The sequence below is a fragment of the Culex pipiens genome, chromosome 2 (assembly GCF_016801865.2).
Source record: "Culex pipiens pallens isolate TS chromosome 2, TS_CPP_V2, whole genome shotgun sequence".
NCBI classification, from domain to species: domain Eukaryota; kingdom Metazoa; phylum Arthropoda; class Insecta; order Diptera; family Culicidae; genus Culex; species Culex pipiens.
Window position 1 is genome coordinate 72,473,591 of NC_068938.1, and position 12,156 is coordinate 72,485,746.

Here is a 12,156-nt window from a genome sequence, read left to right on the forward strand (position 1 = left end):
TGAAGAATTCCTTGAAGTTGAGAGCAGAGGTGGGAAACACTTTTTTTATCTGATGACAGGAATGACCGCGTGTGAAATCTTAAATGTCACCAACTGTCAAGTTATAAGGCAATTTTTTAAACGATTTAAGCAAAATTTTATTCAAGTATACATGGAATTATTTTTGTGAAAATCGAAAAATTGGGAATACAGTTTTAAAATCTTATGGAATTGGGTCCTAAAATGAAGCTTAGATTGCTGTTATTATTGTTTACAGCGATAAAGCTTATTTTTCTGAGTACAATGACCCTTTGTACGACCATAAAGAGTTTAAAATGGATTTTTAAATTAATTTTGAAAAATTAACCTCGCGGTCCTTCTTGACAGAAAAGCTCCTACTTGACAGCTCGTTCCAAGGGGACCATAGTTGATCCATCGAAAAAATGTTGTCTTGTCAAAAAAAATTTGCATTAAAATGAAAAAAAGTGATCAGAAATGGCTTTTAATCGTGTTTTTTTACCGTTGTACATAAAAATTGACATAGGGCTTTAGTACCCAATTGTTTATTTTATTTGCATCGCGTTTTCCATTTTAAAAATTTTAACAACTCTGCCTACACACTACGAAAAAAACATGTAATTTTCGGTTATATTAGATGCACATAACTGCCCACTGAGAATTTTGGCTCGAGCCTCGAGTCGATCTGGCTCGAGATCGAGCCTGAATCGAGTCGAGGCTCGAGCCAAAATTCTCAGAGGGTGGAGCATCAAATCAGACCTAATGTCGCGTTGAATAAGACGTAAAATTACACGACCATAAATCATCCAAGGTCGTGTAATATTACATTTAACGTGACTCCGGTGAATCGCTTTTCGAATAGGAATCTTATAATTCTTATTGGAATAAAAAAACCTGTTAATACTGTCCAAAACTAAAATGTTTTTATTGTAACACATCATAATTTTACGACACAACTTAAATCACAGCTCAACATGGTTTTTCTTCTTCAATTTTCCACCGGATTTTCGCCCTTGGCTTTTGTTCCACTTGAAATCTTTCGGCTTGTCATTTGCAATCAGTCGGACACCCCACGGAAGCAGGCATCAAGGTGGCACAACTGGAGAAAACTCACTTCTTGCGGACTACGATTTAATTCACTCCGGGAACTTCCTCTTTGGTGGAAAGAAATTGTTCAGCCAACAACAAGAAGCGGCTTGCCGGAACAGTTCATCATGGGTGCCTGCCGCAACCTGCCAAAAACGAGACGACAAAAAACATCAGCGATCTGTTGCACCACTTTAAACATTAATAAACTTACCTTTATCTTGAACGGTAGCAGGTTCTGGCCAGTAAAGGTTCGAAATTGAATATTGTTTCGCCCGAAAACAACTGCTGCAACAAATTTCTTAGCGACGTCGAGCATGGCGAACGTTTTGACAGTTCACCACTCGGACGAAAATGTAACGGCTGAAGCGCGTGTAATCGGGTTTCATTTGATGTAAAATTACATCTTATTTGATGCTCCAGTTATGTGCATCAAAGAAAGCGTAATGTTGGGTTATTTGACCTGTAATTTTAGGTTTCACATAATGTAGAGGAGTACCAATGGAAATTTTATCAATTTACGTCATAATATACACAATTTTACATCTAAAATACGTTTACACGATTCAATAATAGGTCAATTCAACGATTACGTCAAATGTAATATTCCAAATTTTTTAGTGTGTATGACGAATTCCACAACATTAAACGTAAACCCAACCCCGCTTCCCAGTCAGTCGTATCCTTTAAGTATCCAACCAACATACACACAAATTTGCTGTGAAATGGAAAGTACTTAAAAAAGCAGAGTCTCTCTCCCGCCACTCATCGTAATTCCTCAACTCAACTCGAGACTCGTGCCGTGGATAACTGTTGACGATGATGCTGCTGATGTTGACTAGCGGGAGTGAAAACACCTTCAATTTCCCAAACAACACTTGTGGTGATGTTTACTTTTCCGTTTTTTCCCTCGCGCTCTTTCATCTTAGACATATCATGTATACAAACTCACCTATGCTCTGGCCTTCCTCGACCTGTGCCCGTCCTTGCAGGGCCTTCAGATCCGAAACTCCTGCCCTGAGTCCTTGCAGCACCTGTATGTGGGTGGGAGATTTACAAGAAAAGATATAGAGTAAGAAAAATATGCAGATAAAGAGTGACTCGCAAAACAAAAAAGAATTTACATCATCCCGAAAAGATAAAAACAAAATTGCTTGCTCGAAAATGTGAAAAGAGCTCTTCTTATTCTGCTTTTGGAGGGTTGATTGTTTGCCGTTTTTGCTCCCTTTCAAGAAGTTTTTACAGACGGACCCAACAAAAGCTTTGCTTTCGAAAATACCTTTGGACATAAACTAAAAGTCTTGCCTCAAAAAAAAAAGACGGACAACGTCGGTGATGATGCATATTTCAGCAGTTTGGAAGCCACGGGACCATCATCACTTATGCAGCCGGGGAAAGTACCTAATATCCCTGAAAATGAAAAGCTGCCCTGCTGAGTGCAAAAGCTGATCTGAAGCTTGACGGTCCCGAAGGTGAACTTGTTTCGTTATCTCTGTGATGGCTCAAAACAATTTATGAAAATTGACGGTAGGACGTTTCTGATCGATGTTGATTGAATTTTACTGATGATTTTTTGGACAAATTGATGGTGTGTCCCGCTCGTGCGGATCAATCGGACTGCGACCGCGAACCGGATATGGGTATTCGGAGACGTCGCTCCGTGCCACATACACATAGGAGCCCAAGGCGGCGAAGTCCTTGTAGATAAAAGGAAGACATTAGTGATTGGTATTAGCAATATTGGCCGACAGCTATTAAGTCAACTTCTTTTTTTGTATGGAGTGAGTGTCTTTTTTTCAAATATTAGTTTAGACATCAAAAGTCTCATATTCAAGAGATGTAGTTTTCTTTTTTAGTTTGTGATTCGATTATCCGAAGTGAAATTTGGCCTAGGCCTTCGGATAATCGAGTCTGAGAATGAAAATTGGCAAAAAACAAAAAAATGCTAAAAAATTAAGAAATGATTTTTAGGTTTTGAGATAAACAGTCAATAAAAAAAAACAAAAAGATTATTAATTTATTTTTTTTTCGCTTTGAAAAAAAGCATTTCTCACAAATATGATTATTCAGTGTGCAAATAATCCTGCATACAAAAAACAAGAATTTTTTAAATGAAAAATGCGATTCCTTTAGAAAAAATTACCCTTCTGGGTTAGATGACACAGATTCGAAAGGTACATTAAATTTTCCCTAAAATGACATGTTCCAAAAAAAAATAACTGTTGAGTAACGAGAAATGGGAGAGTTTTAAAAACTATTTTGTTGTTGTATTTTTCTCGAGGAAAATTACGTTATTTTCGGAATTTTGAGGACGTCTAATTTTACATATAAGTCCCTTTGAAACCAAATTTCCATCTCATCACCATTTCGGGCTGCACATTATTTAAAAAAACACGTATTTATACGCATGTTCAATAAAATGTGTACCAGCCTTAAGTCACTACTACCAACTGGGGAAAATCGGGACTATAGTCTGAATAGGGACAGGAGATTTTATAGCAACAAATTTGAAAATCGATGCACTAATTGTTTTATTTTGTTCCTATTTCACCTAAAATCAATTTTGAAAAAATCAAAGCAATATACCGTCAGTGGGGGTGACATTGGGTCTGGGGGGTGAGATTGGGTCAAAGTATTTTTTTAACGGATTTTAAAATTTCTCAGGTACTTCTCAATGAAACTAAATTCTGTTAAAAGGGTTGTGCAAGGGACATCTTAAGATGACTTTTCTGAAAAAATCTCGTTCCGGGAACAAATCCTGTCATGTTAGCAGCTGTCTAAAGTTGAGGTACGTTTTTGGCCAAAAATGACCTCTCGAAAAATCAACTTTTTAAATTTTTAGTTGGAATTGATCAAAAAATACCCAAATGTTTGAAAAATATTTTAGCTAGCATGTCAATACGATTCCCTCGAACAAGAAACACTGTTGGATGACTTGTTTTTACTATATATTTGTATTTGAGCATCATTTTAGTTTCATTTGACCCAATGTCACCGTCTCAAAGGGGTGAGATTGGGTCAATTTTCAAACGATTGCCATTTAAGGTAGAGTCCATCAAATTACACCATATTTTGGGAAAATGTTAGTAAACTATCTAAGAACAATTCTACGATAAAAGATTTTCGATGTTATTCAAATTGTTTTTGTTATTAAGAAATTACGAGTGGTGTATCGTTTTTTGACCCATAGTCAACCCCACTGACGGTACTAAAAAGTTGGTTTTCGACTGCTGTCTTAATTTGTCCTGATTTCCCTCAGTTGCCGGTGCTTGAGGAAAAAATATATTATATGATTTTTTGTTTAAGTGGAAAATTATTCATTTACTTAACACAGTCTTTGATAAATTCATGAAATAACATAGAAAATATTTAAAACGCTAGGCATTTTGCGAAACTGTAAAATGAATTTTTGACAATGTCCCCAATAACCCAAATTAATGCTTATATATATGCCGAATAAAAATGTAATTCTTATTAACTATTATGTACTCAACTGTTCATTCTTTTTTCATCGTTTAAGATTTGTTGAAAATTTCCCGTTTCCCAGGAATTTCGTAACCCCGGGAAATTGGACGCTTTATTTTTCACAACAAAATCTCAATATCCTTATTAAAATTAGTATTATTATTTTCAATATGGGGAAAACCGGGACAAAATATAAAAATTCTCGAGTTTCGGGAATTCTCTGGTTTCAAAAAATCCCCGGAATTCCCAGGGTGGACGCACTAGTTATAAATGAAAATTATGTTTATTGGACCTTTTGAAAAAAAAACTCCAGATTTTGTCTATCAGGTAAAAAAAACTTTACATAAAATGTTCCCGCTGAATCCAAATCCAGCATTATTTTATGAACTTATATGTAATATCACAACCAGAAATATGTAACTCATCAGTATAAAAACCACTTTACCAAAATGTTATGGTAATATTGGCGTTTATCCATTCCACTCTCCAACAATCTGTCCGCTCCGCGTGTGCCGAGTTTGTAATTTATTTGTAATTTTGTAATGCTTGTCTCAAAATTTATTTAAAAAAAAAAATTCACCGGGATAAACCACACATTGCCCATGTACTTTTTATCAGAATATTGTTTAAAAAGTGTCTTAACAATTGATTCTTTGAATTCCGGGTAGAATTTGACAGTCTCTATGTTTCTTGCAAAATTCAGGTTGTTAGTCAGCAATTTGGATTATTTACATTAAAACGAATGTTCAACTAAAAATATATATTTTTTTATAAAATACATGCTTTGGTTAGTTTGCAATACGTCGTTAATGTTATCATAACATCCAACAATTATTTATTTTTTCATCGAATCGAATCTTCATTGATTTTCAGTAAAGAGCATTTTAAGGACGTGCAGATGAACAACTTAAATAATTTTGAAATTGATAATTCGAGAATCGATCGAAAAGCTGCTTAGCATAAAAATGGCGCTAAGGACCTATTACAAATTATCCCGAGATATAAATTTGAGGTTAAAATGAAATGAAAAATATTTTTTACAGAGTTCATGAAAATAGTTTTTTGATATTTTTAACTTGGTGGTCTAAATAAAAAAAAGTATTTAAAATAGAGAAATTTTTCCCCGCGTATTCGGAATCAGAGGGGATAATTTTTCCTCATTTACTTTTTTTTAACTTTTCATCGTCAATTGAATATGTTTTCAAAACACCATTTTCATGAATTATTTCTACCTGATATCCGATTTTTTTACGCCTGGAATCTGAAACATTTGACATTTTTATAAGCTGCAGTTTAATTCTTAGCTAAAAACAAAAACAAAATCTTCCAATTTAATACATTTTAAAATTAGTTGACAATCCAGCAAGCTTCAATGGAAGACTTATCTCGACCGGAGCAGTGAAGAAAACCCTTCAACACAAAAACCACAAGTATGAACAATGCAGCATATTCATTTATTCATGTTACGGTTCATTCAGCAAAAAGCAGCATATTGGATCGCACACCACGCTCTCTCTCACACACACACACAATGCACAATCCAAGGGTGAAAAGAATGAAAATTCCATCCCGCACAGTTGATGAGTCACAAGGGAGGTTTGGAGGATGGAAAAAGCCATTTCTCGGAAAAGTCATCAGCCGTTCAACGGAACAGAAAGAGAGACAGAGACCACACCACAAAAACGTCCTTCGCAAACTAAAAACGTCGTCATCGAAAAAAAGCAAACAAGAAACTCACCTGTAGTACCAGCCACTGGCGCTCCTGGGAGGTGAACAACGTGTTCGCACCTTCGCTGTCCTTCGTTTGGGCAAAACAGTGACTTTCCCGCTTGGTGAACTCCTTCAGCGCTCCGCCCAGGTCCGTGCGGAGTCGTTTCGGCAGACGTGCCTCCTCGGCCGCCTTGAACAGTCTGTGCGTGCGTGCGTGCGTGCGTACGTATTTAGAGAGGGGAGAGGGAAGAGCCAGAAGAAAGACCACAAATCACGCATATGTTTAAAATGTGACGGGGACCGCAGCAGAGTGTGGTTTGCCCTTTTTTGCTACGCTGTTATTAGTCAAACAGATTAGCACATGTTTTCCTGTACTCAGGGTTAAAAAAATGCTTTCTGATGCAATATTTATCTTGAAATATTTAGGAACCACAAAATTGTTGTTCATTTATATTTAAAAAAAACATAGCTGCGGTTCTTCAGAAAAAACAATGTTGAGCTGTTTATTGTTTTCGGAGGCAATTTTGGCAATTTTAGAAATGAATAGTTATGCATTCTTAACAATTAAATAGAGCTTTTTTAGTTTTTTTGCCATTTTTGAAAATTTTGGGATATGATTCATTCTATGAATTTCAAAGATACAAATTTTCATTCGTTAGCAATATTTTCTCAATTCCTTTTACACGTTATTCAATACAATACTCAGCACATGGTATGAACTTATTTTTTTTTAATGTAATTTCCTCAAATACTTATTTAATGTTATTAAAAGTATATAACATCAAAATTTGAGATTTTTCTAAATTATAATATTTGACTTTTCACCTTAACCTCCCTTTAGAAATTTTATCTTGTTGATTTGATCTTGAAATTTTACTCTACATGTTTTTTTCTTATTTCATTTTTGTATTAGCTCTATTCCTTTATTAACCCTCGCTTACTTTTTGAAAAGGTCCTATGTACATAGGAACCCCATAGCGCATTGGTTGTTTTGGAAAACTAATCTAGAATTCATTTCTTTTTCAAGTTTCCAAAACCATCAACTGTTGGTGAAAAAGTTTACTCCTTACTTATTTTAACTTTTAAAATCTTTTAATGAAATCACTTTTTTTCCAAAATTTTGAGAAAAAAAACTGATGGATTTCCTCTTTTTGATGTAAATTTATCTCAGTTTATGTAGAATTTGTAAAGATTTATGCATTTTTAAAGCAATACACACATTTTCTGACACAAAATCGGTCATCATTCTCCGATGTAATATTATCATTTTTACTGTGTATTTAAAAGTCCTATTCGTTGAAAAAATAACAGTATCACCATAATAAGAGACTGTTCTAAAATGAGTATATTATTATCACAGTAAAAATAAATCGTGGTAAAATTACGCCGGGGAATGTTGAAAAGTGTTACATCTTTTATTGCCCCCCCCCTTCAAAACTACCAAAAAATCGGGAGGCAAAACATTTTTTGTGGAAAATTAAAAAAAAAATCATCGATAAAACTATTAAAATAAATTTTATACTTTTTTGTATTTTTAATCAAAAAGGACACTATTGCCATTGACACCAATAGTAACAATTTACAAGCATTTTTGCTTATAAACTTAGAAAGTTGGGCTTGAAATTTGGTGTTATTATTTTGTTTGTCGAAATCTGAAAATGAAATGAACGATTAAATGAACCCAAAAAAAATCATCATCTGGATTATTCGAATGACTCTTTTCGTAGAAGAACAAAACGAAATACTTTAACCCGGGGTGACATTGATAGGATTTCAATTTGTTTTTGGAATATTTTCCAACAGGTAAGGTTTTTCTCAAGATTATTATTTTTAAAACATGTACTGGGGTAGGCCACACAAAGTCCATGCACTATTTTGGAAAAAAAGTTTTTTCAAAAATGTTTAGAAAAATAGTTACATTAAAAATTCTTAATTTAAATTACGGGTTACTTTGATAGTCATAGTTTTTCTTGTTAAAATCATATTTAAGATGTTCAAACTTTATTTGTACGTTAAATGTACCATCACTAAAGTAGCTGATATAGTTTTTAAGAAAAAAATCAATGTTTATATTTAGTTAATTATGTTTATAAGCCTTTGTTAAATTTTGTTAAAAAGTCAGAATTTCTCCTGAAATTTGTTAAAAGTTTTGTTTATAAAATTATCGATTTATATTGCACTTATACTGAATTCGAAGCACGAATCACAAGTTTTCACATTTTACATGAAATTTGTTCAACTCAAATTGCCAATAAATTTAGAGATTTTTTTTAATTGTGTTTCAAAAACACATATTATTTATTATTTACAAACATATTTTACCATCTCCTAGTGGTAAATTGTCCAAAGAATCCGAAAATGCATTCCGTTTTCCAATTCAAAATCATGTTCATTGAGAAAATCATGACACTTGGAGAAGATTAAAATAATGGCTTTCATCAACATTTTCTTAACTATAGTTAACTAACTTTTTAAACTTTCCAAATTTTTTGAAAGGTTCTTTTTGAGGTACTTTGAACACTTCTCTATCACGGTCAGTATGATTCTAAACAATTACGTACGTATTTTAATTGTACTCTTCATTTTGCGGAAAAACCGCAAACCTATCAAAGTCACCCCGTTTTACGTTAAATTAACTTAAGTGGTGCCAATAATAAAAATCACAAAAAATCTTCAACTGATTGATTTTTTTTTATAAAAGTTGATTTTCTTTTGTGTGTTTCGCCTTCTCTCTCTTTAAGTTCGCAAGCGAAAATGTTTTTTTTTGCGATCATTCCATCCCTGAAGAAGAGGTAACATTCAACTAACCATTTTTGGAACCTGCCAAAACTCAACTGTGCTCAATTAATAGTCGTGTTTCTTTACCGGTGGGAATTCCGCCTTGACCGAATGCTAGTGAAAAATCCGGAATTAATTATTTTTGAAGAGCGAGCAGGTTTAATCATACTTTTGAACTTATTTTAAAATATTGTTGAACCTTTCTCAAAAAGAGGAATGAAGGAATATAGGTTGTAGTATTTTGGATCTTGCAAAAGCATTGAAAGAAGAATTTTTAAAATTTTATAAAATTTTAGGGTTGGAAGTGTGACTTGTTTTATGTTACTTTGCCAATGTTTTAAAAAGTGACCTTTTTCTGAGGTCTACTTTGGCTGTGTTTTTCACATTTTTTTATTATTATATATGTAAAAATAAGTATTCAGTAATCATTGTATTGTATTGTAAGAAAAACATAAAACAAGAGAAGTAAAGTTTTCGTAGAACAAAAGTTGCTCAACATGACCTCCTTAACACGGGAGAAAAAATCGAAAAAATGGGCAGTAGAGGGTTAACAGTAACACACAGTGTGTCTCCACTGCTTTTCTCAATTCTCACAGTGACTCGCTCCAAAATTGCTTAATCATCATTACATATTTCATAAACTGATCTTTTCACACGAAATCAAGTCCCCAGCCCCACACTCGTACTTACACATTCATCGGCGCCGTGACGTAGAACGCCGTCCGTTTTGTACTGTCGTGTGCTCTCACCATTGCCGACAATCCCAAGCCTTCCGGTGGGGACGTCTTAATCTTATTCAGCAGCCATCGGAGGGCATCATCCGGTGCATCCTCTTCGCAGCAGGGAGAGAAAAGCATGATTTATGATTTTTGCATGAAGAGCGAGAAGCAGCGGAGGAGTCTTACCTGGAAATTCAATCACCACATCGCACTGGGTCGGAATTTTGTTCAGCCAGAGGCGTCGGGGAGTCATTAGGTGTCCTGCGCAAGGCACTCGCCGCCGGATCAGTCTCGAGGCTGGATTGAAACAAAACAGAAGGATAGAGGATATCAATTATTGAAACGGATCATTGTGGATCACAAAAAGGACTCGGCTCTTGCTGTCTGCTCGCTGATGAGCGGGCCAAATGGGTCATGAAATATGTACGAGGGTCGAATTGATTACGGAACGGCCAGATGGATTGGGACTTGTTACTCGGAATTGAACAACATCGATTGCAGTGTGCAGACTGCAGGTAGACTGATGGTTTGAGGCAAACAATATTATTTGCAAACAAATTACTTTGCAAAAGTAAACTGGTGAAGAAACTTGTAATTTGAAAATATTTAAAAAAAAAACAAAAGTTATGCAACAAACTGAAACATGTGTTTGCCGTTTACTTCCTCGACTAATGGGGTTACACCGATTTCCCGTTTGTTCCGTGATACTGAGGCTCGTAATGTCATCAATCATAACATAACAGTTTGAGGAAAGTTTGCCCTTACACGAAGCGTGCACGTTGTTTGGAAATTTGTCGAGCAACGTGGAACATGTTTGATCAATGGGTGTGACGTTGAGCTGACGGGCGGCTCAGCTGAGCTGCAAAGCTGAAATTCTTAAATTCAATTGCTAGGCACATTAAAGCCAACTCCCTGGATTCGATCAAAATCTGGAGGAAAATTTCCGACAATATTGTACAACTACACAGTTATTGAACCGAGCAAAGGAAAATTGTACCCCCTCAGTATGCCAGGTTACCCTTTTTATGACATGGGATCCGCTAAGGCTGAACATAATAAATGTCATCCTTCAATCAAGGATTTTTTTATAGTCTGCCTTTATTATTCAATGTCAATCAAGCCTAATTTTATCGGTACTGCCTACATGATTACATAATTTTTTTGTCTAATTATAACCTGCAAAAGAGTATCTTGGCAAATATCTCGACAAAAAGTGTCTCCAAACTAAGAAAAGATATCAGTTAAACAGTTTTAATGATAACGGTTTCAATCTAGAGTAAAAAATGTGAAAAACCTACAAAAAAAAGTGACTTTAAAAACATGAAAAAACTAAATACACTCAAATCCCGATGCTTTGACACCAACTGTTGTCAAACGAACGGGGTCACTTTTTAGTTTGACACCCCTTTTACACGGAGTTCACACGCACTACTAAACGTTTGTTTTGATAGTGTGCGTGAGCGCCGTGTAAAAAGCGACAGTTCGTCACTTTTTAGTTTGACTTTGACCAACCAACGGAGTACAAACTAAAAAAGTGCAAACGAAAAAGTGACTAACCACCGGGGATTGAGTGTAAACAAAAGGTAATGATAGGAAGTGGTAGTATTAGTATTATTAGTATTAGTATACTAACATAAACAAACATTATCTAAACAAGATAAATGCAAATTTAAGTAGGTACTAAAAATTAAACAAGTAAAACATAAAACAAGAGAAGTAAAATTTTTCCTAGAACAAAAGTTGCTCAAAATGACCTCCTAAACACAGGGAAAATAAAAATTTCGAAAAAGACGAGACTCTTTAACGTTTTGTCATCTTTTCCAGTTTTAGTTAAGAAAATAGGCCGAAGTTTCAAAATTGTTGAAATAAATTGTCAGCAACCTATGCAATAACTGGGTGAACCGTTTTGCAAAGTGTTTCAAAAATCTTTCCGATGATTTTTGGTAGATTTTAAGGCTGACGGCCGATTTCAAGTCAAATCCATACAGGTTAAGTTATCGGTCTAAGGGATTTAAATTTTAGGCTTAAATCTTAAGTTTTTTGTTGATCAAAGTAGGCGCCTTAAGAGGGGTGATTCTCACACAGCAGTTGCCCCGATCCTTCTTCGATTTGCGTGCAATATTTTTCGATATCTCGTGACGGAGGGGCCGTTCGACCCCCTATATTTTTGAATATTTAATTCAATTCAATTCAATTCAATTGTGTTTTTATTAGAATTTAACAGTACTGCTCCAGGATGTTACATTTGCAATTCAGAGATTTGGAGAACCTTTCAACTGAGATCAATTCATAAGCATTTGCAGGGAGGATACATATTTCTAAGTTTAGATTTTGCTAACTGGGTGTTCTTTTAGGGAAAATAAATTTTGAGAAAAAACCCTAGATCTAATTTGAATATTTA

At 34.7% G+C, this 12,156-nt stretch overlaps 1 protein-coding gene across 8 annotated transcripts in view; it reads right to left on the bottom strand.

The window, feature by feature from the left end:
• Positions 1-12,156, bottom strand: part of LOC120422875 (anoctamin-8) — a 59,609-nt gene that overhangs the window by 30,449 nt on the left and 17,004 nt on the right. For all 8 annotated transcript variants that reach the window (XM_039586473.2, XM_039586478.2, XM_039586445.2 and 5 more), the window contains exons 2-5: positions 9,942-10,052; positions 9,727-9,868; positions 6,287-6,458; positions 2,036-2,117 (exon numbers count right to left, since the gene is read on the bottom strand). In XM_039586473.2, coding sequence (XP_039442407.1) covers positions 2,036-2,117; positions 6,287-6,458; positions 9,727-9,868; positions 9,942-10,052 — 507 coding nt within the window. The remainder of the gene's footprint in view (positions 1-2,035; positions 2,118-6,286; positions 6,459-9,726; positions 9,869-9,941; positions 10,053-12,156) is intronic.